Here is a 27,391-nt window from a genome sequence, read left to right on the forward strand (position 1 = left end):
AACCACCTGGCCATGCCGGGCCAATTCATTTATCATGGTCGCTGTAAGTATATGTAATCGCAACTCTCATGTTATGTTTCCACTAACTGACCACCTCTGCTGCGGGTAGCGCTACAAAGGCCAATGCGGGAAGAGCGTTCAGTTTCCTTTCACGGCTCAATTTTCTCATTTATTTATGTATTCGTAAAACACAAAAATGTGTGGCTAGAAATATCTCAAATGTTCGGGAAACTCAGTAAACTACATTTCTTTGTTTTCAGGAAGAGCGCAGAATAAAAATATTCTTATAAAGTTATTTTGAAATTCGTTGTATTCTTGTTTTCCGTTTTCAGTATGAACCACTGCACCAGAAGAAAGTCTTGCGTGCTTGTACCCGTGAAAGTTTGTACAAGTACATTAGTATAACAATAAGAAATTAATTTCCCTTTTGTTTTGTACTGATGCTTTCTCACATCGTAAATGAACCTTTACTACAAAATAAGGTCATATTCAACGATTCTACACTGAGCTTACCGTTCATCTCTAACTCTTTGGACACTTACCTTTCGATCATGGTAGAGACATGAAACCTCATGTGTCAGAAGTGGCCTGACGTGGCCAGGTGGTTAGGACGCTCGACTCGCAATATGCGGGCCGCGGGTTCGAATCTCCTTCCCATTAAACATGCTCGCACCTTTCAAACGTAAGGACGTTATAATGTGACGGCCAATCCCACTATTCGTTGGTAACGAGAGGCCCAAGATTTGGTTGTGGGTGGTAATGACTACCTGTCTTCCCTCTAGTATTTCACTGCTAAATTAGGGACGGCTAGCGCAGATAGCCCTCGTGTAGATTTGCGCGAACTTCCAAACAAACAAACAAGTGTCAAAAGTACAGAAGTCCAATGATGTTACTGTTAGTTCAGGTGATCACCTCGACAAAAGTCTAGATGATATATATGTTCTACTTTGGTGTTGAAGTAAGCTTTCTCGACCAGAAGGTCGGAGTCGTGAACCTTATTCCTTAATGTTTGGTCACAGATAGTTACTCCAACTACTTTCCTGCAGCCCTTATAAATTCCGCGTATCCTTGTCTGTGAGTTCCATACTGCCATTTTATGCACATTACAGTCATTATGTGATGGTATACTATAGTTGACGTTCAGCCTGTCCATGTTACCTAGTAGTTTACAGCCTCCCAATATGAAATTGGTTACACCAAAACGAGCTTTTTTGTCTTTATTGTTTTTCTGGTTTCTCATGAATGAATAGCTCTGACAAGCTGTTGTTCTTCTGTCAGAAATATATGTTTTTTTCATCAACAAATAACAATGCTTCATAATTTTTACAGAAACAATAAACAGAATAGAAAATCAAGAAATGATAAAATATGAAGAGAAAATGCGTCGAAATGGCAATGCATTCTCCCACAACAACAAGGCAAGCGTAATGCGCACATCCACTGGAAACCAACCAAATCTTTAAGAGCATTTGTGTATGATTTTCCAGACTATGTTGCGGCTAGATTATACTACACCTGTAACTATAATATGTTGTTTCAGAAGAGAATTAACATAATGACTTTTGTAAGTGTAAGTTTTCGTGTAGTAAATAACGCATAGATCATTTTGAAAAACTACCCTTTCAGTACAAATTGCATAAACTAATTTTTTTTTTCTGACACAATATAATTTTAGGATAGTCCAATCACCTCAATACCACCAACAGTAACAAAAAGTAAAAATTTAATGGTTGAGGATCAGTGCCTCTTAATACGCTGAGTTTAACCTGACTGGGCTGAGTGCAATTCAAGTCTCTCATAATCGGCAGGTTCCGTGTTGGATGTTATATGTTTAAAATTGATTTCAAAATTATATAGTCAACAAAATGAGAAGCTCAACTAATTTCGCCTTATTCCATAACATTATAACATAAAAATTAAAGAAAGGTATAGCAGAAACTACTAACGGTGAAAATTTTAAGCGATTCATAGAAAATGAAGTTTCTTTGCATTTTAGAGCGAAAAAAAAAGAACATTACTTGCGACTATCTGGTTTAATTAAAATAGGAAATTCTAAAAGCTGATTGAATGTCTACGAAAAAATCAATAGGCGGCTTCAAAATATCCTACATTATTCTACATTACTGAATCGATATTTAATAGCATCTACCAGTTCCATGGTCATTTGGAACAAAACTTAACTTTAAACTGAAAACTTCTGACGATAATTTTTTCATGATTTAACTTTTTAACCTAAGATTGCTTCTTAAGGGTTCTGTTAATAGTTTTAGAGCTGAAAAATGTTCCGTGTCCGAAAATGTTTGGGAAACGCTGGCATAAATAAGGCTATTGTCATCTCCACCCAGAAATTTGCTAGATCAAAAGTTGTAGAAACGTCACAGTTAAGTAAAATTCAGCGAATGAGGAGATAACGTTGGTAGTTTAAAAATCTGTATTTAAGTTAGTAAACCACAAATATTTGTTTGTTTGTTGTTAATTAAGCGCAAAGCTTCAAAATAGGCTATTTGGCATCTACTCACGGCGGGTATTGAATTTCCATTTTTAGCGTTATAAGTCCCCAGACTTACTGTTGGGCCAGGGGGGAAGGGGGGTGCAAACCATAAAGAATTCAATAATTAAAGAGACTTAAATACATTTATATACATGGTGAAGCAAAGGTAACATGCCCCAAGCCTCGAGAAATAATACATGTATTTATTTTAAACTGTTATACATTGAAAACTAATCAATGCAGACTAAAATAATTATGAAAGAGCATGTTAATCATTGATGTTTTAATACAGTATTCTAATACTGAATATAATCTTTGGGGTCAGTTACTTTTACTTCGCCCTGTATATCATTTTTAAGTATCTTTAATAGTAGTTATACCTTGTTAAATAATCTCGGTCACTTTTTAATTCTTATTTGTTTGGGAATTTTTTGTGTATGTTTATTTTCCTGTTTTAAAAGATAAACCGAAAACACAACCTTGTGGGGATTTAATTTTTTTAAAGAGTTCTTTACTTTATGAATTTATTCTATTTTGTTGTCATATGATTTTGGTTTCCCGGTAAAATATCAGCGGTAAGTTTGAGGGTTTATCATGCCAGAATTCGAGGTTCGATCCATGCAGTTGGCATCGAAACAGATAGTCCATTGTGCAGCTTTGTACTTAAAACAAACGAAGCTATATGATTTTATATAGATTTATTATAGAAAGTTGAGAAGAGATGAGCCTTCAAATGACAAAGTAATAAATGCCGTGATTTGTACAAAAAAAAAAGGTTACAAACACCAGTTATAGAACTTATCGTGTACTTCTTTATACAGTAATGTTAAATTATTTGAAGTGTTATTGTACCTGTCGAAAGATATATTCACTCTAAGGTAAACAATGCCATAATCAGAACAAAGATCTTGGAAGTTAGTCTGCTTGCGGTGCCAAGACTCTGCGTTTTGTTTCAGTTCGGGTTAATGTAAAGGACTCAATCTAGTCATCTCCCCTACACAGCTAGGGTCAATGAATCTAGCGAATTCCACAGCTTGTTGCTGGGGTGTTGTCATAAGTAGTTGAGCAGCTAACACAAAATCCATGGAGACGACCTTCGGCTGAGACTACAGAAGGCGATATCATCACCAGTATCTACAGCAACACAGCCGGAGAAATATTATGTCTCAGCAGACCAAGTTGGAAAAAAATCTTCACCGAGTAAAACTTCTCTCGTTATGATTTTCTTAAAGACGTGAAAGGAACGAGTGAGAGATAATCAGATATTTAAAATTTCCCCAATATCTTGTACAAGATGCGTTTTTTAACTCTCTGCCATTCTAAGGATGGATACAACTTTCAGAACATTTATAAAATGACCACAACTATTCTATAGGTTTTAACATAAGATCAGAATAGAGCATATGGCATAAAATAACTTTACTCCTGTGTATTTAATTAAGTGTACAAATAAGTATCTATACTTTTAGTAACGTAATATATATATATATATACCCTCAATGGTACACAGTGTAACAAATAACATATATCAAATTTTGAACAGTGAATTTAAAACTAAGATTACTGTTCTGCGTCCCGGTCAGATTATTCACAGTACTGGCTTTGTATCATAAAGCAATTGTTATAATTAACGACAGAGTAATCAGCCGCGGAATAAAGGAAAGGAAATGGCATCTTTCGAACCAAATAAAATCACTATCAGTTTATAATATTTCTAGCTAATCAGCGACTTTTTATTGTAAAAAAATAATCTTTTGATGGTTTATTCTACGGTTTTTATGTTTTAGTGTTTCTGCATTTTCTGTAATTATTTATATTCTTAACGAATAACATTATTAGACCTGTTCCGTGGTTTGTAAATCATCGCTTTACTTATACATTTTCTTGTTCTGTAGCTTAATTCAGCGAAGAAATTCGCCTTAAAGAAGTACAGGTACTACTTACCTTTGCCAGGACCCGACCTCACAGCGTATAGAGTATCAAGTTTTCTATAACTTAGCACTACCTGTTTATGCACTTTTCAAACTGAACTGCCAAGAACAATAAAAAAATAACGAAACTCGGTACCGGATTTAAAAAAAAAAAAGGTGTTACTCCACTTGTAATAAAAAAAAGAAAACGGAACAGAACCAGTACAGAATTCCGATGAATACCAGCAAAATTTCACGACTGGATTGATCTTAGTTGATCCGGATTTTATGTAGCATTATATTAGCTGTTAAGTCTCGTGTTTTCTATAAGAAAATATTCAGTGTTTTAAAACCGAAGCAATGAAAACAAGCAGTTTAGTTCAAGAGATAAGCATTAGCTTATATAAAAAATGTAACCATTTATAGCAAATGCATCACTTTAAATCATTTTAAACAATATATATATACATATATTTTGTTCAACATTTAATATTACAACCAAGCTAATGCTTTTGTAAAGCCACGCTTCCTAAAATGCTTATAATAAAGGCGACACTATATCATTTGATTTCGTAAGCAATTAACGTTTGTGTATTCGTCATGGCCACAGTTTGCTTGTTTGTTTCAGAGCAAAGCCACATTGGGCTACTTGGTGTGTCCACCGCGGTGAAATGAACCCCAGAATTTACCGTTGTAAGTCCGTAAACTTACCACTGTCCTAATGGGGAACATTATAGACACGGCAAGATTTTGACGGTTAATGTTTCAAGTTATTAGAAAATCTTGCCTAGGCTTATGTGAGTGTCTTTTTTTTTGGTATGTTTCTAAACGCTAAGCTGCACAATGCTGCGCTTACCGCAAGGGTCGAACTTTCAATTCAGTGTTATAAGCCCTCAACCTTACCGGTGAGCTACCGGGGAGGGGGAGTTGTATGGAAAAACCAACTTGTCAGATCAGGTTTGTGAATAACATCCTATTCTGATATGGTGTAAATTTACTGGATATCTCTGAGAATGATTCAATATTAATTCACACTGGTTGTGAATTGATTAGTTTATTTATCCGCAAATTCTTCTCGTAGTTTCGGAACTAAAAGGGCCAAACTTGGCTGGTTGACTTGGGGTGGCCCTTACTATATAGTGTAGCTCCCTCCAAGGGGGCTAAAATGCACCAAGAAAGTCACCCAGACATGTTGGGGTTCTAAGAATAGAGTCGTTGAACCCGAATCTGGCATAAAATTTTGTGTTCTTGGCCTCCCTCGTATTCTCTGGAACGCCTTATTTGAAACTGTATTCATACCTCCACTCACAAGCTAACGGTACCAACATTAGCTCACGTGCTCAGGTACCACGGGTGGGTGTCGTAATGGCACTTGCTTTCGGGTACCGGCCTCACTGGGGGTAGCAATAAAAGTAATTGAAGCTAATGGAAGAGTTTGAATCGTGAGGGGGCCTTTGGGGATTCGGCCCCGCAGGGAGCGCGAGTATTTTATGCTAGTGGTCGTAATGTCCATTGTTCACCATAAGTAACCTATATTACGTAGATACCAGTTATCTCCTATCTTGTATTACATTCTAGTCACTGTCTCATGGTCAAGTTGAAGAGATTACGTGACAAAAGCAAGCTGAGAATAAATCCTTTTAAGTCGGATGACCTTGAAGTCTGAACTATAGTGCTCGACTGTTAATACCAGAATGCATATTACACAGTCACCACACCTATGAACCACTCACTGATTACCTTGCACAACGAACATCTGATTATATATTTGTGCCTTATATATTTTCACATTTATTTTAGGCTACATATGAGATTCACAATCACACAATAAAGAAAAAAACGTTTCTCATTATGAATTAATAAGTTGCTAAATATGTTGATGTATTTATCTTAGCTAAAAAAAATCACTATTTTTTCATTGATAAAAATATTATGGATATATAAATCTAATCATAAGCTCCTTAGGTGTGAAAAAAAAAGGTGCGGCCAAAAAGGGATTGATCATGCAGACTTAAAGGAATGAAATCAAAACTGGCGGCCAAACGGGTAGCTACACTTATATCATTGATATGAATTTTACAGCAAATATTCATTCATTAGTTAGCCAGGCCGAGTTTTTTGTTCAGTTGGGCATGATGGTGGATAAAACAAAATACACGGCCTAATTAACTCATGAATGAATATTTGGTGTAAAATTATCATCAATGCTATAAGTGTACCTACCAGTTTGTCCACCGATTTTGATTTCAGTCTTTTAAGTCGCACGTTCAATCCTTTTTTGCTCGCACCTTTTTTTTCACACCTAAGGTGTTTTTTTGATTATATATCACGAATTTTTGTTAATACACAACAACAAACCACACCAAATAAGAAAGCAACACTCGATAGTAACCAACACTAGCTTTAGGATCGCAACCCTATTATTCCGAACAGACCTTTACTTTACAGAACCAACCAGATTCTTTAAAATATATGGTGGTAGTTTTTCTTCTCTAAAAGTGTTAATAACTTCCTTTATACTAATGCCATGGAATTTAGATTAACAGTTTCTTTTAATCACCCCCATGCAATTGGTACAGCCGTATCATGCTAATTGCTTAAACTAATATCACGTGGATTGCCTTAAAATTTGGTATTTGAGGTAATAGTCCAGTAGAGCACATTCACTGAAAATATGTGATAGTTTGGATTACACAGCCCAGCTACAGAAGATGGAAAATAGCTAAACTACTGTATGTCTTGAAAGTAAGAAACATATTCGGCTAAGTCTTTTTTTTTTTAACGTGTAACCGAATCTGAACATAATGTAAAGATTACAGTGGGTTTATGATAAAAGTAAGCTAAGATCCTTCATAAAAACTTCGATTTGAATAGTTTAGTTATCGAGACGAAATCAAACATTGGATCCCTTACAGTTGAGCTACAAAAATGTGTTATCGGATGAAACACATCAGAATTACCAAACGAATAAACCTATGTAACTATCATAACGTCATAGTCTTCACTCGATAGAAATAAAAATCTTTCTAGGCAAGTTGCATTGAGATCATTGAGATCACGTAAATCCTACGCGTATTTTTACTTCATAAATTTATTTATATTGAAACAAAATAACCTTGTCTAACTACAGTATGATAGAACCATTTTTACGTTGATCTATCAAGTTTTCTTGGGCTAGTGTTTAAAGATTCAATGTGAACAAAGAAACCGAAAGTGTTGGTGGACTGATACCTCCTCTACATTTTTGCTGTTACTTTGTATGATTATGACTTCGTTTTCGAATTTTCGCACAAAGCTATTTGATGGTTGTTTGTTTTAGCTGTCGCTAATTTAGAAGAGACAGACTAGAGGGAAGCCAGCTAGTCATCACCACCCACCGCCAATTCTAATTGAATAGAGGGATTGACCGTTACATTTTAACACCCACGTGTTTTTCAGCTTAAGAAGTTATTCACTTCCTTCAGAAATAATCTTAGAACATTTCGTTAGTACCAGTTAGCCCCCAGTAGCACAGCGGTATGTCTGCGGACTTACAACGCTAGAATCCGGGTTTCGATACCCGTGGTGGGCAAAGCACAGAAAGCCCATTGTGTAGCTTCGTGCTTAATTACAAACAAAAAACGAACTTAATGACGCGTTACGACGAAAGAAAAAAAAGAAAGAAGAAATGACATCTAGTTGTGTAGGTTTTGGTTGTTTAAGAAATACAATTATAAGAAAGTTCTCTCACGTTCCTAGTTAGATAATAAACAAATAGCAGGTGAAATAATATTACTTAGACATATTAGTTGTGCTGCCTTTGTATTTAGCTGAGTATAAAAACTGACAAAAAGAATCTGCTTATAGCAGCTTAAACTTTATAGATAATGATCAGTCGAAGCCATTTTGCGGCGTGACCAAGCTTACTACGAGACTGCTCAATGTACTGAATGAGCATTTATGATGCAGTATTCACAAGCTAATTTAACTCATTTCAATAGCATATACATCTCTCTTGTGCGTGATTAATTGACAACGTAAACTTTAGTCATAGAGGTGAACAATAACAGGTTAGCTTCGGTTGTGATAATATCGCGCGCGATTTCACCCAGACTCGCTCGGGTAACCATGATGTAAGCAATCACGAATTGCTGAAGAATTGGAAATGATGGGGAAAGAAAAAAAGAACGTCGCCAAACGCCCAAGCCATGTTTTGAAGTAATGAGGGAGGACAGGGTTTATTGATTTCCGGTGTCAAAACCTCCCACATCTCTTGCACATCTCTGGTTCCCACACCTGCAAAATTACAATGAAGTGCATCAAGTTACACCCTTGTCTTGTGGGCAGAAGGAAGAATGTTGTTATTTTGATTCTCACACACGTAGGCTTTTTCTCACACCTACCCAGGAAAGTTTATATATTTAAGTTGATCATTCTGATGTCAACTATACTCTAGTTCTATTACTACTAAACTTGACTGAATTCCAGTTAGTAGGAGTGATTGATTTATATGAATATCGGATCAGGAGGCGTTAAAAAAAATTGCTTGTTGAAAATTCAAAAGCTGGAACACTGAGATACGAATGATTGTTTTGGCGAGGGAATAACTGTACCATATAAAATATGTATTTTAAAACATGTCAGTATATGTGGAATTCGTAACTATTTTTCGAATTAGTGTGTGTTTTGAATTTCGCGCGAAGCTACACGAGGGCTATTTGCGCTAGCCGTCCCTAATTTAGCAGTTTAAGACTAGAGGGAAGGCAGCTAGTCATCACCGCCAACTCTTGGGCTACTCTTTTACCAACGAATAGTGTGATTGACCGTCACTATATAACGCCCCCACGGCTGAAAGGGCTAGCATGTTTGGTGTGATGGGAATTCGAACTCGCGACCCTCAGATTGCGAGTCGAGCGCTTTAACCACCTAGCCATGTCGCGCCTTTCGAATTAGTATCACTGTACATAAAACAAAATGCTTTCATGTCTTTTTCAAGCATTTACGGAAGCTTTCTGTTCGTCTCTTGTGAATTTTATCCTCTCTTGTGCATTGAATTTTATATTTTTCGTGTTAACCGCAAGAAGTGTACTAATTTAAAAACAGGAAAAAGTTGGATTTTATTTAACTTTTTTATCTTCTAAACTGGGCTAAAAACGTTATATTCTCAAAAATATTTAAAAGACCGTTTTATTACATTTTCGTTTTTATTTCCAATAAACAGGCTATTTACTACGATTTAAAAAATGTAATAAAGTCAGTTTTATTGACTTTCTGGTTTTGATAATAGAAAGGTAAAACCATAATCACCAATAACAGTTTAATCCCCCCCCCAAAAAAAATCCTAAATGTATAATTTAGTGTACAAAGCCAACAAATAATTTTGTCTAGTATTTAATAAATGAACATAAGTAATAGGAATAAGTAATAGTCTTACATTCTCGGGTGATTACGAGAGAAGGAAGGAAACCGCTGAGATTCTAAAGTTTATAATGCATGACTAGTTACAGTTATGATCTAACCGAAACTTAAAAATCTTTTCCCACGACATTACCTTATTGACTGAAGTGTTGTTTGTGCAACTTCCGCTTTTTCTCACTTATGGTTGCTCAAGCAATAGAAGATATTAAACCCAATTATATCTTTTCGCCATTAATTTTACCAAGCTTCACTTAGCGAGCTAGGAAAAAAAAAAATTATTCGTGGTAATAAAGACGCATTGTTTACGTCCTGCTCATAGACCAGGAAACGGTCTTATCTCTGGACTTGTTGTTCAGGTAATGAAGAGCGATTAAACCTCAAAATTGGCCTTGTTGTTCCAGGTTCTGCTAATGTACTGACTTGCCCATGTCTAATAATGCATGTCTTTCTTTCAGATTTGATTTAGGGAGGCCGTAAATATCTTAAACAAGTATAAAGAAAAAAAAAAGACTCTACAATTCAGGTAGTAAATGTGAGGTTTGTAGTAGAGTATGGGTAATTCCCAAACACTTTTGACTAATATCAGGTATTAAAACAAAACGAAGATAGTTTCGAAAACTGACAAACTTCATGATTTGTGTTATATTACTGACAGCAATGTTTACAGAATAACAGTGGGTTATTTGTATTTGTAGAATCTAGCTTTACCAATAAAGGTTTGGATAGTAATTTAGATGGATGAAGACATGTATGAAATCTTTAAAACAGTCAATGAATATCAACATTATAAAACGACATTACAATGTAAATTAATCATTTAGAAAGAACATCTATTACAAACAGAAAATACGTTACTGAAATTGCAACTATAAGGAAATTAGAATTGAATTATGTTCGAACAGTTAGGGATAAGAATAAATAAAAGCTGTTTGTAGTTGCATAGTAATAAAGTGGCATATTAGAAATATTTGTGTTGATTTAAGTGTTTCATAGTACAATCTGAAATGAGCTTTACTATCATTTCACACTAAATTACTGTAATAATTTATTTTTTACATAGTTCACTACCGGTGGGATTCACACACTGCACTAGTATTATGTTTTTGCCTGCTACGACGCTCAATTTAAAAATCTAACCACAAAAAAGTGTTTGTTTGTTTTTCAATTTCGCGCAAAGCTACACCAGGGCTATCTGCGCTAGCCGTCCCTGATTTAGCAGTGTAAGACTAGAGGGGAAGGCAGCTAGTCATCACCATCCACATCCAATTCTTGGGCTACTCTTTTACCAACGAATAGTGGGATTGATCGTCACATTATAACGCCTCCACGGCTGTAAGGGCGAGCATGTCTGGTGTGACGGGAATTCGAACCTGCGACCCGCAGATGGCGAGTCAAGCCAAAAAAAAAGTGAAATTCCTCATTGTCTATGTAAAATACCCAGAGGATCCTAGCAATATTTACTGTGGTTAATTTCAGTATTAACGGCATTTTTGTTTGATACGTGTCTCAAGAAAGTCATGGTTTTACAATATACTTGGTTCATAAACAGTTTTGAAAAATGTGTTTATAAAGTCGACGGAACGATCTCGAACCTGGTACATATGGACCCAGCGATATTTCTAGGGTTGCATTGTGAAAACATTTTACCGTTTTAAACCAGAAAAACTTACCCGTAGAACACATATTTATGAAGACTTCTGCGTGTCCTCTGGTCTTTCTTCTTGCTTCTTCACTGAGTGGAAGTCTGTGAAGTAGTGGTTCTAGAAAGTCGTTGGGAATAACAGCATATATATCCCACTTTAGTCGACTCAACACCAACAATTCCCAGCTCTACAGAAATAAATAACAAGTGGTTCTTTAAAAACAACAACACAGTAAACCAATAATTGATTCACTTTGAATTATAAAGTTAAACTGAGGGGTTTCTACTAGTATAAACAACGTGTATGAATTTTCTGCCTTAATGCAGGGGTTCCCAAACTGTGGGGCCTCGGACTCCCAGGGAGTCGGAGAGAATACACAAAGTATACAATACTGTAAAGGTGCTCAGTATCTATAGTTACACTGGGTGGGGGGCCTCAGTCAGGAAACGGAATGTTCTGGGAGGCCTTGTGTCACAGTATCCGCTACAGTAGGTACATAGGATGGAAAAAAATTACATTTCCGCACATATATAAATATTGGGTAAAACTGAAAATCTTTGAAGCAAGTCTGTAACTTAGAAGTAATTCTTTTATGTTTAACTTTAAATTTCGGTATGAAAACGCAATACATCAGCGTTATCAGTAAATTTAACTATACTAAAATACATTTTATTACAATTTTAAACTTTTCCCCACTAATAATAATTGAATCATATATCAAGTTGCTTTGAAACATGCGTATATGGGCAACCGCATGAATAACTTGTCGTCGATAAATAAATCTAAGCTATTGACCTCACACATTGATAAGGGTTCAATCCAGCAGTATTCATTACGTCACTTAACTTTAAAAAAAAAAACGTAATTAATCTACATATTTGTAAGAAATTATTGTATACCTAAAACGTTGAAACATGTACACATAAATAAATATGCATAAAAATTACACATAAGTATTTGTCAAAAGTCTTGCAAAAACAAAAACACTAAAAAACGAAGATAGAAAACTGTCGTCGCTAATTAATTTAGCGAATTAATTGGGCGAATCGCTTTCACAAAGTACACAGTTAAATCTAAAAAATAAAAAAAAATGTCCTCAGAGGATGTTATTTCAGTCAAAGTTTTATTTAGTTTCTGTATAAGTTAATAGCCTTTGAATTTCCTGAGTAAATAATACTGACTGCTTATCAATAGATGAGTCTGTCCTGTAGCTAGTGAATGACGTAATAACTTTTCACCAAAAATCGTGATAGAAGCAGATGGATACGTTAGACATCACTGTTTCGATCTCAAGTAATTTTCAATGGTTCTTTTATCTGTTACTGAAGGTTTGGCGGCATTACCAGTATAAAGGTATCTGAAACAATAGAATGATAAAAAAAATACTATAAAGAGTATGAACAAAAAGTACACCCTTAAAGGCGCCGAAAATATCTAATGTCGCTTCGGTTTAAATGGGATCAATTTGTATATTCTTATGATACGGGACTTCTACATAGCCTTCAAAGATATACGAGTAGAAGGCTCCGAACAGTTTCGGGTGAAAGTGATTATCAAGTATAGAGTTGATCAATCCGAGGATGTGTTGTCCAGTTGTTGTTTTTTCTCTCTCTCTCTCTCTCATATGTTTGATATGAATAAACAAGAACAAACTAGAACATTATGTAAAATTCTGTAGACGTAACTTAATATTGCAAGACTCGTACTATACATTAGAGAGTATGAAAAACAGGCTATCATAACGTTTCACCTCGTCTAACACTTCAACAATAAGACTAATTCATGCACTTTACACGTTTACAAAGTGATAAAAACGCTTATGTTCGACATGAAACCTATACATACTATACAAGACTCGTTAATTATAATAAGACTGATAACAATTTTGATTATACTTCTCCCCCACCCCACTTCATTGTCAACGAGGTATTTCGCTTAGTATCAGGACTCATCAAGTCGGCTAATGAGGGCTATCTGCGCTAGCCGTCCATAATTTAGCAGTGTAAGACTAGAGGGAAAGCAGCTAGTCATAACCACCCACCACCAACTCTTGAGCTACTATTTTACCAACGAAGAGTGGGATTGACCGTCACTATATAACGCTCTCACGGCTGAAAGGGCGAGCATGTTTGGCGGGACGAGTATTCGAACCCGCGACCCTCAGATTGCGAGTCGAGCGCCCTAACCACCTTGCCATTGCCGAGCCAGAACAGGCTGGATTGTTTTACATATATTACACAAATCACATAATGTATCGCCAGTCGAGGTTTTAACACACTGTAAGACTTAGTATCATGTAAATGACTGATATAAAGTAGCTTTGCGCGAAATTCAAAAACAAACAAACAAATCCAGCCTGTTTTGGCGATTACGGAAACTGGCTCACTGTATTGTTCAAACAATACATCTACTAAGTTATGCTGTCATTTACATTCAGATCATTATATTTTCAATACCAATCAATGTGTTTTTAAACATATGTATTTTTGTTCCTAGCTAGATGCCCTGTAGGGTGAGTTACAGCGAACCTTTCTCCCCAATAAAGAAAAACGATAACACAAGAAATCTTTTTTTTTTCTTCATGATTATTTTACATGAACAATGAGTCAGTCTATGATTATAAATGTTCAGATTGTCCATATCTGATTATGTAAGCATCCCCACAAGAAAAATAGCGAAATAAAATACAACAGCATTAGTATCGTCTTTAGTATCTTTATTGAGAGGTTTGCTCTGGGTCACCCTGTATACTGCGTAGCTAATCATTTATATATTTACAGCATTGCTACCAGCAAGCTTTATCGACGTCTTTTCAATGATTTTGGACGAAAACGAAGATGAAAAAGGCTTGGTACATATGATTCGATCCACTCCTCTAGTTCTTTTAACAGATACAAACAGAATTTCACAGTTACAAAATATTCAAGAACTAATCAATACGGTGATACTACAGCTTCGTTTAGAATTGCAGGTTTTTATGACAGTCATATAGAAAGAAATAAGAGTACATAAAAGTACAACGAAATCTTTATGATATACTTTGCATTGGTATTTCCACACGTATACGCAACAACTTTGGTAGAAGTATTTAGTGAGAATACTTCAATTATTTTAAGATGTATCTCACTGACGTCACAAATACTATTATGTCACAGTACTGATTAAGTAATATTTTTAACATATATATGAATTTTTATACACTGTTGATACGACACAGATACATACATCAATACATAAAGAGTTAACAGGATTGGCATTTTGTGTAACACACATAACCGACTTCTGCCGTTAAGTAGCATATTTGCGCTTAAATTGTAGAGATCAACTTTCATTACAATTAAGTTCAACAAAATAACCAACTTACCAGTTTTGGAAAAGTGAAAACTGGCATAATATTGTCGATGTCTGCGTTTCTATAGTGAAAACTATAATTTTACAATTTTTCTTTAAAATGTGTGTTTTTACAATAAAATCAACCTGTCCAATATTTTTGAAAGACCATTATCTAGCGTAAGTAAAACGTCTGTATTTTTCTGTTTTCTCCTCTCATTTGGTGTCACGATAACACGTGTGAACTTCAAAAACCAATTTGTCTCGGAATTTTAAAAGAAGGGTTAGTTGGTTGGATGTTTCAGCGAAAACTACACAGTAGGCTATCTGCGATTTGCCCAATGACAATCTATATAATTCCAATAGTACTCAAGCCACTTTATTCACTCTACAGTGATGTCAAAAGTTTAATCCTTGATGTATCCAGTCATATTTAAACTTTCTTTATAGCTGTTTCAAAAGCTGTTTAAACAAGAACAAGTATATTTCTATAACAAAGAACTCACATTTTTTTAAAAAACAAACAATGTTGTTGTTGTTTATCACAAAGCTACACAATGGGCTATATGTGTCCGCAGAGGGATCGTAGCCCAAAATCCTGAAGTTCACCACTGATCCGATGGGGAACAGCTGGGTTATTAATTTCAGTATAATGTTCCATGTATGGGAAGTTCTTGTTAAACTTATGGGATGTTCTTGTTAAACTTATGGAAAGTTCTTGTTAAACTGGTGTTCTTGACTTATTGAATATCACTTAGATCATATAATCATACTTTTGTAATGGATCCTTGTGGTGTCTTGGTATGGCCTGGTGATTAGGGCGCTCGACTCGCAATCTGTGGGTCGTGGGTTCGAATCCCTGTCACCGAACCTGTTCGCCCTTTTAACCGTGAAGGCGTTATAATGTTATGGCCAATCCAATTATTCGTTGGTAAAAGAGTAGCCCCAAAAATTGGTGGTGGGTGTTGCTGACTAGTCTTTCACTGCTAAATTAGGGACGGAGAGGAGATGGGCACTACCATGTAATTCTGCCCGACAATCACCGATAATGCATTAGCATCTCAGGTGCCCCAACGGTCGTAAGCGGCCTCGGGGCTCAAAAAGAAACACAAACTGTGGGTAAGCCTACTACAGCGTGTTTTTTTTTTATTTTTAACGATGTTGTGTTTATTCTGGTATAACAACACAATTCAAAGACACTAGAGTTCAACATATATGAAAACGTTTTAATACACAGCCCTAAATCGGACCTAAAATATTTACTAGAAAGTTCATTGTTGATAAAAGTGAACATTTTTCACATGGTATGGAGTGATGCTTAATCGTTCTTGATATTCGTTGAAAACAACACTCAGTGGAGGACTTGATTTTTTTTTAATGCGCAGAAATTTGTTGATCCGTTGCTAAGATCGTCAGCACGTATATGAATATTTAGGAAATCATATATATACATACATGCAGTCTCCAAAGGTTGACTAATGTTTCAAAAGGACACGTGGCGCACCCGTGCTGGGATGATGCCCATTATTTCGTTCTTTTGTGTCTCCACGCGACAGAAGGTCTGCACAGGTAAGTTAGATCAGACCCTTAGACTATTTCTCCAGATTTTACCCAACAGCACAACAACGGCCAACCAAGTGAAGTCCGTGATAAAAAAAATACAATCTTAAACCACCCGGCTGATGCAGTGTGAGCACATGCACACCTTTTGCTTTGAGACCCTCTTTTCCTTCCCCCCTTCTGCATTTGGAGCGGCTTTAATTCCTTCTATTTCAATTTCCTTCAGTACCCTTAAACTGATTTCAAAAGAAGACAGAGTAGTTTTAAGTATGGTCACATACCGTTCCACCAGAAACGCACCGTCAGGTCTTGCTCACCTTATAATGTGACCATTGAGAATACAGGACGTGCTTCCGGTATGAATCTATTGAAAAGTGTTTTATGCTGTTTGGGGGGGTCTATCAGCAAGGTCCCCAGCACATAACACATAGTGCAGCTAACGGTGGTATAACAGTAAGACTTAGCATTTAAAAACAGATGGAGATTTATCAGCGATAATGTCAGCGGAGTTACACACCCAGATAACTGTATAAAAAAAGTGGATAGGCAAAGAGAACAAAAAACCGCATGGCTTTCCTATTCATATTCCACCTGGACAGTTTTCACTAAAAAGGGTCCGAGATTTTGTACAGAAACATGACTTAACTTGTTTTCACAGAATTTCAAACGGATGTAACAGAATTATGATAGTGATAATAATGTCTTGTCTTCAAGATGTTGATAATTGATGTTCATCTGCAGGTTACGCTGAATACCTATTGGATTGGTCACTTTTTCACGAATTTGACCAATAGAAGCATCAGATGATGATAAACAATCCGTGTCCTTCGATAGAGTCACGTGAGTTCAAAATATGAAACAATATTTGAAAGTGAAAAAGAAAGTATGCTGTCCTTTTATGGAAAAAATGTTAACAAAAATTAATATATGAAAGCAAGCGTAATGGAAATTACTTGAAATTCAACTGTAAACTTCACATTCAAAACTGATTCAAAACAAATATTCAAACATAGCGCACAGAAATATACACATTAGCATTGAACAGTGTGAACTTTAGAAACAAGTTTTATTAGATTTTCAAAGCGAGAGTCTTGAAACGAGTGGGATGGGATAGAGTTAAAGATATTTTAAACACTGATGAAGACTGAATAATTGGTGGAGCTGTCAATTAACCTTAAAATTGTAGATGGGTTCATTGGGTATTTCAATACATTTTTCTAAGCTACTTATGCACCAAATTGCTTGTGGGTCCATTACTCTGTTGGTTTCAGGGTTCCTAATAATACACACACACAAACCAACCAAAACTCCAATTAATCCCACTAATTACTTCTTGGGTCCTTTTTGTATTTTACCCAGAAAATGAATGTTCTCACCCAATCCTGTTGGTCAGTTTTTACATTAAGTGTTGTATAACACAAAAGAAAATAGCATAAAATTACAAAACATAACGCAATGTTTGGAACCCACCAGTAGTGATCATTTAAGTGATGTACAATCCGTACTGAAGACTTCTGCCGAGGGAATAGTTGGATTTTACCAGCGCCTTTTATTCCAGAGATACAAACCCCTTTTTTACTATTCTTCTGTCCGAAAAACACAATTAGAATTTCCCTTAGCAATTCATTAAAAAAGGGTACCAAATGTACTTCATTAGAATCTGGTACCTTTTAATTAAAATTACATAAATACAGACAGACAAACTTCCAATAAAACGTAACTCTGGTGGGTGCTCTTCAATATTTCCGAAGCATTTGTGTATTTTTTCATAAAATTGGTGGCTACTTTGATTCGAACTTACAATCTTTTTTGTGAGCAAAACATAATCAGTTAGTTCCCTACCAGGATTCTCCCATATAGGTATGCTTTACAGTAGTTCGACATAAAAAATAAAATATTTTAAATGGTAAATTTCGAATTTTTCCATACAAAGTGAAGTAGTCAGAAAACAAAATAACAGTTCCTTTTTGTTCTCAAAAGTCTTCTGGTGGTTCATCAGTAAGCTTCAGGACTTATGACATCAGATCATGGGTTCGATCCGTTCAGCGGACAGTACATAGGTAATCCACTTAGCGACTTTGCGCAAAAAACAAAACAAAAGGAAACTGGTGTTCCAGTGGAACTTTAAGTAGAGTAGACATAGATGATTTGAGGACTTTAATGGACTACAACTGCTTTTGGATGAAAAGGGGACGACATTTCGATTTCTACCCCGAAGCCTTCATCAGATCGTTAAGAACTTTTAGCATTTCCAAATTATTTTTCAAATAGTCCAAGATTCTAGGATATCATTGTACAAATGAAGAAAAAAAAAGTATTACGTAACTATTTACCTTATTAAATTTAATGTAAAAAATTACTGAAAGTGCACATGAACGGAAGAAAATAATGCCTTCTATATTTTCAACAATCAACAACCGTTTCGTTATTGTTTTTGGGATTCAATGATGTCATCTCTAGTTTTAGATCTTTGCTTGTCCTATTCCTATAGAATGTACCATTCGTAAAGAGTGACAAATCATACAGTAAACCAGATGTACTCAAGGATTTTATTACGTACTGTTACAATGACCTTGGACGTCTGCCACCACAACAAATAACAAACAGCTTAGGCTTTTTTCTTAGGCTGACCTTTTTAGGTCTAAGTTGTTTGAGCTAGTCGTCTTAAAGGGTTGATGTACAGAATCATAACTTCTAGCTAATCAAAGGCGATCTTTCTTCTTCCAAAGGGCATTTCACACGGGAGTTAATGTGGGTGTTAATATATCTGTATGTATATAACCTACAATAACAAAAATCATCCTTTCATTGCTTGTTAAAACACGGCCATTAATTTAGTTCGTGTTGAACACATATAAAAATATTTGAGAGATAGTTGAACTCTTTCGAGAACATCTTCACTCTCTAATTTCTCATAGGGGAGACTGTCTGTATATGACAATATTAAGTTGGATGAACATCTTTATCATTTTAACTACGTTACAGCATTATTTTGAATCACAATGTACTGATAGTTCATCGTGGGCAAATAGTACAAAATATTCAAGGTTTATCTCTTTTTTTTTCACTTCTAAAAATAAAGAATACAAGCAACACTAACAATAAGAGAACTTCCTAAGGCCTATGGTATTTTCATGTTATATTGTAGTAATAGTCTGAGAAGTTAACAGTGCTTTACTAGCATGCGGTATGTGTCTTTACCAACTGAACCAGCAGGCTAGCTCAAGTTATACTTTTTCTCTAAATATAAACATCCATAACTAAATAGTTGAAACATAAGCATGAGAGTTATGTTTGATACTTTCCACTACGGTATTAGTCCAGCTTATCTCTCTTTCGTTAACTTGTGTTCAGGGTTACTCATGAGGAGTGAATTCTCCGAAATTAGTATAACCCAATAATACACGTTGATCAAAGTGTAGATTGAAATGGACTTCCCTTGAACTTAGACTTCGAAATTAAATACTTTTCGGAATACTAAGTTTTTTTTATCACCATGGTTTATTCTATGTAATTCAATTTACCAATTTCAACTCAACTGAAGGGATTTGAACAGTTTTTATTGATATACAAAGGATTGAGTGCACTTAAATGAATAATTTGAATCAGTAATGTCGTTCTATTTAATATCTATATTTGGTTTTCGGCGAATTCCTGATCAATGGACAGTGTAATGTCAATACGTGAATACTTTAGTGGAATATATTTATCTCATACTTCTCCGTGGAAGAATATTCATATAGCGAGAATTTTGACAAAAAGTCGTAGAATAGAAGGAAACAATATTTCAAAAAAGATAATTCTTCAGTGTTTTTTTTTTTTTCATGAAAGTGCAAAAACTCGCTCAGCAGAACGTTTGGGACACCAGAGGGCTCCAAAGTCAATCAGGAACAAACGCTCTCACTGGCAAAGTGAGATCTATAGTTGAAAAAAAAAAAAAAACAGTTTTTAAAACCCAAAAGAAGAAGAAAAAAAAAGAATACTACGAAGCTGGAAATTTTTTCTTGTACCGTTAACAAGCTTAATGAAAACTGATTTGAAGTTGTAGAAAGCCAAACGTTCACAAACACCCATTTAATCTAGATTTGGTTTGTTTGAATTTCGCGTCAATCTCACTATTCGTTGGTAAAAGAGTAGCCCAAGAGTTGGCGGTAGGTGGTGATGACTAGCTACCTTCTTCTGTCTTACACTGCTAAATTAGGGACGGCTAACGCAGATAGCCCTCGTGTAGCCTTGCGCGCAATTCAAAACAAACAAATATCTGTTTATATATTTTGATATTGAATGCATAATTGATAATATAAGCATCTTCCGAGGCCCAGTATTTTTATAAGGATGAACTTTCATGAACTAGTCCATCTTTACAAGTTATTTATGCACAGACTTTTATAGCTAACTCATAAAGTCGACGCACTGTCCTGTAAGAATTGCCGAGTCTGTACGTCTGCTGATTAAGGTAACGAGAGGAGCTACACAAGTACGCCGTGCTACAAATGTTCTCATACACGATCTCTTTATACAATTGGCAGAGTCTACTGATCCATCACGTGCAGCCTCATAGCCGATTGGTGGGAAATGTACCACCACATATATCTAACACAGGAAATGAGTTATCAACACTCACATCAAACAGCTGCTATATGCTTTCTCGGCACTTTTATATACCCACTGTTATAGGCTCTTGAACGAAATGCATAAGCCACACATCCACTAAAAGCCTGCCTCTATTTTTGTTTGTATCTCTAGACAAAGGATAACATGGATATCTAGAAGATATATTTCATGATTACATTAAGTGCATCAAAGAAAACATGGTCCGATACTAGAAGTATTCCTTGTTTATTTACCTATGTATTTTTTTTTTATAAATGTGCAACAAATATTCAAACCCTATTTTTGTTTTGGGTTTGTTTCGAACCCTGATTAAAACTGCTTTTCATGTTGGTTCACTTTAAACTGAAGTTGTTGTTTTTTTTTTATATTAAGCACAAAGCTATACAAAGGGCTATCTGTGCTCTGCCTACCACTGGTATCGAAACCCGGTTTCTAGTGGTATAAGTCCACAAACATACCATTGTGTCACTGAGGGGGGGGGGCTTAAACTGAAGTAACAGAGCCATTACAAAAACTTAAATGAATTCCGGTATTATTGTTTTTATTTTTTAATTAGGTGACAACACATGTAACAGGAGTGTTAAATCTTTGAGATTTTACATAATGTGATACATGATCTAAACAAGACAAATGTATTTATGTGAAGTAAACGTTTGAGAGATGTGGACACTATTTATCCAAAATATATTTTTTGAAGTTTGAACCCTTTTACAATTATAAGTCGTTTTTAAATGGATAAATAAATCATTATTTTGAATAGATTTATAAAAACTATGGATGTTGAAATAGTATAAAGAATTTTCCCACGTGTTTTTCAGCTTAAGAAGTTATTCACTTCCTTCAGAAATAATCTTAGAACGTTTCATTAGTATCAGTTAGCTCCCAGTAGCACAGCGGTATGTCTGCGGACTTACAACGCTAGAATCCGGGTTTCGATACCCGTGGTATGCAGAGCACAGATAGCCCATTATGTAGCTTTGTGCTTAATTACAAACAAACAAAGTATCAGTTACCCATATTTTAATTAATTATTTTTGTTGTAAAACACTAGCATTATTTAAAATATTAGAGGTAAATTTTTAACATTTCACTCAACAGGACATTTAAATGATAATTTAAAGCGATATTATTATTTTTCAATTCGTATTATACCAAAATTCATAACTTACGTACAAAATTACAGAACGCCGCTAAAACATTTCACGGTCATGGTCAACTAACTTCTGTCTCACGGTATGACAACATGCACGAAAACAACGTGAAAATGTTGAACCTTCGTGACAGGAAAATACACTCATTTTCCTTCAACAATCATAATAAACTAGAAAAATAGAGATGAGAGTCTCTGGAGATCTTCACGCTCGTGGCGTGGGAACATTGATGATTAGATATTATCTGTGTAATAAGGCTATAGATGCCTAAGGAAAACCTAAAATTAGACGAGAAAAGATGAAACTTATTTAATAGTTGTGATAGTTTGGAAATAAAATGAAAGGCTAATAATCCATGTTTTGCAAGAGGAAAACCTATCCGTTCGATTATTAATACATGAACTTGTATTGAACTTGAATAAAATGCTCTGTTAAGGATTTTAATCATCAAAATTTACCAGAGCTTCAGTCTCAGGCATGCTAAAGATAGCGTGTAGTTGTCTTCCGTATATATATATATAAACGCCTCCCAGTGGTACAGCGGTATGTCTGCGGACTTACAACGCTAGAAACCGGGTTCGATACCCGTGGTGGGCAGAGAACAGATAGCCCATTGTGTAGCTTTGTGCTTAACTTCAAAAATAAAACAAACCGTATATAAACGGCTGTGGAATTCAAAATCGCATGGTCTGTTATGAGAGTAATAAAAAAGGGGATAACAGACTTTTGAGGAAAGAAACGCAGTGCTTATAGCTTATTACTCCAGTTAATCAATTTGGATGTAGAAAACGTAAGGAAACAAAAAACATTTTCGTAAATCTTATATATATATATATACATCAAATATATATATATCGCTTTCAATCTGGATCTCTTTAGGGCAAACAATGTAATGAAATACCTCGATTATACTGTAAGTCAGTATGCTGGCGGCCTTTTGGCGGGAGAGCCCAAAAATAACGACGGAAGAAACAGAATAGTTGGAAACGACGATAACCTAAAAAAGCTATCACTTTGTTTTCGAAGCTTTTTTTTTGTTGTTGTTGTTCTCGCATTTTCTCACTCCTTACAAGCATTCTTCATTTAAAAAATATTAAAAACAGTTAAAGAAAATGTTGATCTTTGCTGTAATCACTTGCGAAAATTATCTTAATGTGAAGAAGGGCACAACGGAAACTTTGATCAGTTAGGGGGGCGTCGCTATTTAAAGTTTGGAAAACACTGCTGTAAGTGATCTAACTTTTAGTCCACTAATGGTTCATAAATACTGTAAATGATGCAACATTTCGTTCACTAATGGTTCGTAAATACTGTAAATGATGCAACTTTTAGTCCACTAATGGTTCGTAAGTACTGTAAATGATGCAACTTTTCGTTCACTAATGGTTCGTAAATACTGTAAATGATGCAACTTTTAGTCCACTAATGATTCTGAGATACTGTAAATGATTTAACATTTCATCCACTAATGATTAAATGTAAAATTTAATATAAACAAATAAAACCATGTAAGCAAAAATTTCTGGTAGACCAATTTAAGAAACTATAAAAAATTATGAACACTTTATTGCTTCAGTGTTATAGAGCTTTTAACTTCTTTCAACGTGAATTAAAAATCGGAACACGTTTTGATAGAAAACTTTTCCAACACGTGTTATTTTGGTCACTTAGGAGAGGATTAAAAAATAAGGCATTGTATGTTTTTAACAATTCTGAAATACCGTATTCGCCGAATTGTTGATACTTGAAACCTCCCTCGATTTTAAATTTTATTTCATCAGAATTACAAAAATGTCCAAGAATTTGAGTTCATGAAAGCATTTTGAATGAACGACCTGATAATCTGTGTTCCAACCATTCACTTTTTGAATGTGTGTGTTGTATTAAACTTAACTAAAACATTGGTTTTGTTTATTATTTAGAATTTCGCGCAAAACTACACACATTCTATCTGCGCATTGACGTTCCAAGCCTAGAGGGAAGGCAACTAGTCAATAGATTCCGTCGCTAACTTTTAACAGGTTATTGCGTAAAATGAGCACATTATTAAAAAACACTGTATGAGCCGGTCGTGACCTAGTGGTTAGCGTGCCGTACAATGCATCAGATAGTCTGTGGCTGCAAAATCGCTTTCTGTGGGTGAATTACAACAGTTACAGTCAAATCACACTAATTGATTAGACTAGCGCAAGAGTTAGCGGTGGGTGCTGTAGACATGCTGCCTTCCCCCTAGTCTAGCATTTCAAAATTAGGGATGGCTAGAGTAGACAGACCTTGTGTAGTTTGACACGAACATTCAAAATAAACTTTTGCTTATATGTATAGTGTTTTTAGTTGTCTTTTATCCTCGTCACAGTGAACCAAAATTTCAGTTTGCGTTAACCAAGATTTGGTAAAATGTCAATACAGTTCCCTTTCAGCTTGTATTACTTAGTGTTTTAGCTTATGTTAAAACATCTTTATTATATTCGCCACAGAAAACATTCATAAGCATGAGTTTTAGGTTTCAGTGTTAAAAACATTATGTTGCAAAATACTGAAATCAGAAATCATTGTTAATGCAAAAAGATCACGTTGTGGTTAAAAAATATCGATTACAATTGTATTTAACAAATGCATTATATTACTGGAGTAAATAAATAGTTATATTTCAAACCCACTGAATTCTGTTGACATTAAGTCGAGTATTTCTATATGGCCTTTGTTTATGGCTTACCTTATACCTTTGAAAAACATTCTAAAATAAAAGACGCAAAAACACGTGTCATGAAAGTTAGCTTGGCCCAAGCACTTTAAAATAAACTGTTGAAAGTCATCTACTTATACATACTTAAAGATTAAAAAAGAAGAAGATGAGGGTGACATATTATGTAGATTAACATAAGTATACTAATAATGAAAAATAAAGCACTAACCAGCAACTCCTCTTCAGTAACGGAATTATCTGTATAATGACACAACTTTCTGGCACTAAAAGGCATTACTTGGCGAAGTTTAGACGCTAATAAAAGACAAACGGTTCCTAACAGCTGCAGTTGAGTTCTTTTAAGTTTTACAACAGACAGGAATCTATCCATGCAGTTCACAGCTAGGGGAAACACATCTTGTTGACAGTGTTCTCCTTCACAAACCTAGGTTAAGTAATAAAATACATTTGTGCATTAATATAGTATCGAAAAGCGTACTTTCAAATTACATTATGCCATATCACAAAACTACTCTGTAGGTATGAAATGGGATTAGAGACAAATCGGTATTCAGTATTAAGGTTTAAATTTTTTTTCAATTGAAGTATAGACTGTTCGTATTCTGTAAAAATAGTTGTTGTTGTTTTTTCAGAAGTTATGAAGTTAATGTTTTTGGACATATTATTTTATACCAGTTTAATTATATATTATATCAAGAACTTATGTAGTACAAAAGTCGACAAATCTATGACTAGACTGACTTAGGTAAAAAAAAACAAAAAATTAATCTCATATGCTGTATCCTATTACAGCATAAAACATATTTATCATGAATGTATATATCACGAAGCTAAAATAAGCTTGCACTAAATATTCAAGCTTTAAAATCTTACCTCCCACATCCAATCAGTCACTTTTTCCCTCATATAAGGCTTAATGTCCGATTGAAAACAGGCAAAATATGACGAGTTTGTATAGTATCTTTCTTCCAGTTGTAATAAGTTCTGGAGTACTCTATCACTTGTTAGTATAGGTTCTGGAGAAGCAGTGCAGGTATTCCTTTCCACTTTCTTTTCGAAACACAAAAGCTCTTCCATGACGACTTATTCTAAAGCTTTACTCCTCTGTCAGCATCAGAGTTGAGTGTCTCTAACAAGGCAGAACGACATCGGAAAGACTTCGATAACTTTAATTTATCATTACTTCATTACGTGCATTACACATAAGGAAGAAAGATATGTCGATTCAGTATTTTTATGTGCAAAATTCGTGAAGTTTGTATAATAATATAGAACTATTCAATAAAACTAGGTTAGAGAAGGAAACTTAGGACTCATAAAGCGCGTAGAAACATAGTAAAACAAACCTTATACATGTTTGATTATGACTAGTAAACTCGAAGCGAAACCAGTCAAGTTAGAAAGAAGGAAGAAACAAACTACTGTTGCGTTATCAACTATAGGATAAAGTATAGCAAGTGTTTATTGGAGGTTAAACCGGCGCTGAACGTGTGAAAGACGAACGCTGGGTTTTGTTACACGTGGAAGGCCAGCTGATCATCAGACTGTAGTTTCAGCAAAGCTCACGCAGGGTCTGACTGTCTCTAGAGCAGCTTCTCTTCCACCAGGAGTCGTTATGTCATGGTACGATCTGTGAGAATACTGTTGTCTTTCATTTCCATTTACTGCCGGTAGGGTGCGGAGAATCTGTTGAGGGACAACGAAAGTCCTTTGCCTTCTAATACTCTTTTTTTGTGTGTGTGTGTATGTGTGTAATAACATGACTGAAAAAGCTGGTGCGACATCCGGTAGTTACTGTTTTCAGAAGAAGAGTTATTTTCTTAACAAGAAACACTACCGGCCTTTTGAATGTGCAAGAATATATAATATGCATTAATCCCTATACAACGCACATCACGTTATACACAAATAGCTCTATTTGTGATTAGTACTTGAAGAATATCTTTTTTTTTTGTATAAAAACACGATAAGATCTACGTAGAGTAATTACAACATGTTATACCATTAAATTAAAGACAAATTGAACTTCAGACTTTCTATCCATCCCAAGTTTATGTTTTGTAAGTTATTTACACTCTGATTAACTGTCGATAACAAGCTATACTTGTTGCGTTTTTTTTTTCGAATATAACCCACACATTTAAAGTATTCGGTTTACTTTTACAATACATCACTACCATCTGATAACAATACGTGAAACACCCATTTGTAAGCGTGTATTGGTTGATCTTCATTATGTAACAAAAGCATGGTTACTGATCTGGGAGGTAAAAAGCTTAGTTTGTATACTTTACTTAGTTTTCAGCTATGTTGCTATAAGTTTTTGTACGTAATTTTGTGAAGTTTGTTTTCTCCCAATGCTGACGACCTCGAAAAATTGAAACTCGAATCAAAGTTACGTATAATTAGATTCAGATGTTTAAGTTTTTGGAGAAAAATATAAAGAAAATATTTTAGGCATAAATCCTCCAAGTTAATTCTTTATGTGCCTGTAAATTATAAAAGCTAATTCACTTATAAATTCTCAAAGCCTATTAAATACTTCAGGCACTTTAATAAAGATTTTCAAATAGTGATGTTGGCGTAGC

General features: G+C 35.0%; 1 protein-coding gene across 1 annotated transcript in view; it reads right to left on the bottom strand.

Moving 5' to 3' along the window:
* The window catches only part of LOC106460964 (G1/S-specific cyclin-D2-like), a 46,704-nt gene extending 20,151 nt beyond the window's left edge, over positions 1 to 26,553 (bottom strand). The window contains exons 1-3 of the mRNA XM_013920725.2: positions 25,677 to 26,553; positions 25,012 to 25,227; positions 11,469 to 11,628 (exon numbers count right to left, since the gene is read on the bottom strand). Of these exons, the coding sequence (XP_013776179.1) occupies positions 11,469 to 11,628; positions 25,012 to 25,227; positions 25,677 to 25,880 (580 nt within the window). The 5' untranslated portion in view covers positions 25,881 to 26,553. The remainder of the gene's footprint in view (positions 1 to 11,468; positions 11,629 to 25,011; positions 25,228 to 25,676) is intronic.
* Between the last annotated feature and the right edge of the window lie 838 nt (positions 26,554 to 27,391).

The sequence above is a fragment of the Limulus polyphemus genome, unplaced genomic scaffold, assembly GCF_000517525.1.
Source record: "Limulus polyphemus unplaced genomic scaffold, Limulus_polyphemus-2.1.2 Scaffold871, whole genome shotgun sequence".
NCBI classification, from domain to species: Eukaryota; Metazoa; Arthropoda; class Merostomata; order Xiphosura; family Limulidae; genus Limulus; species Limulus polyphemus.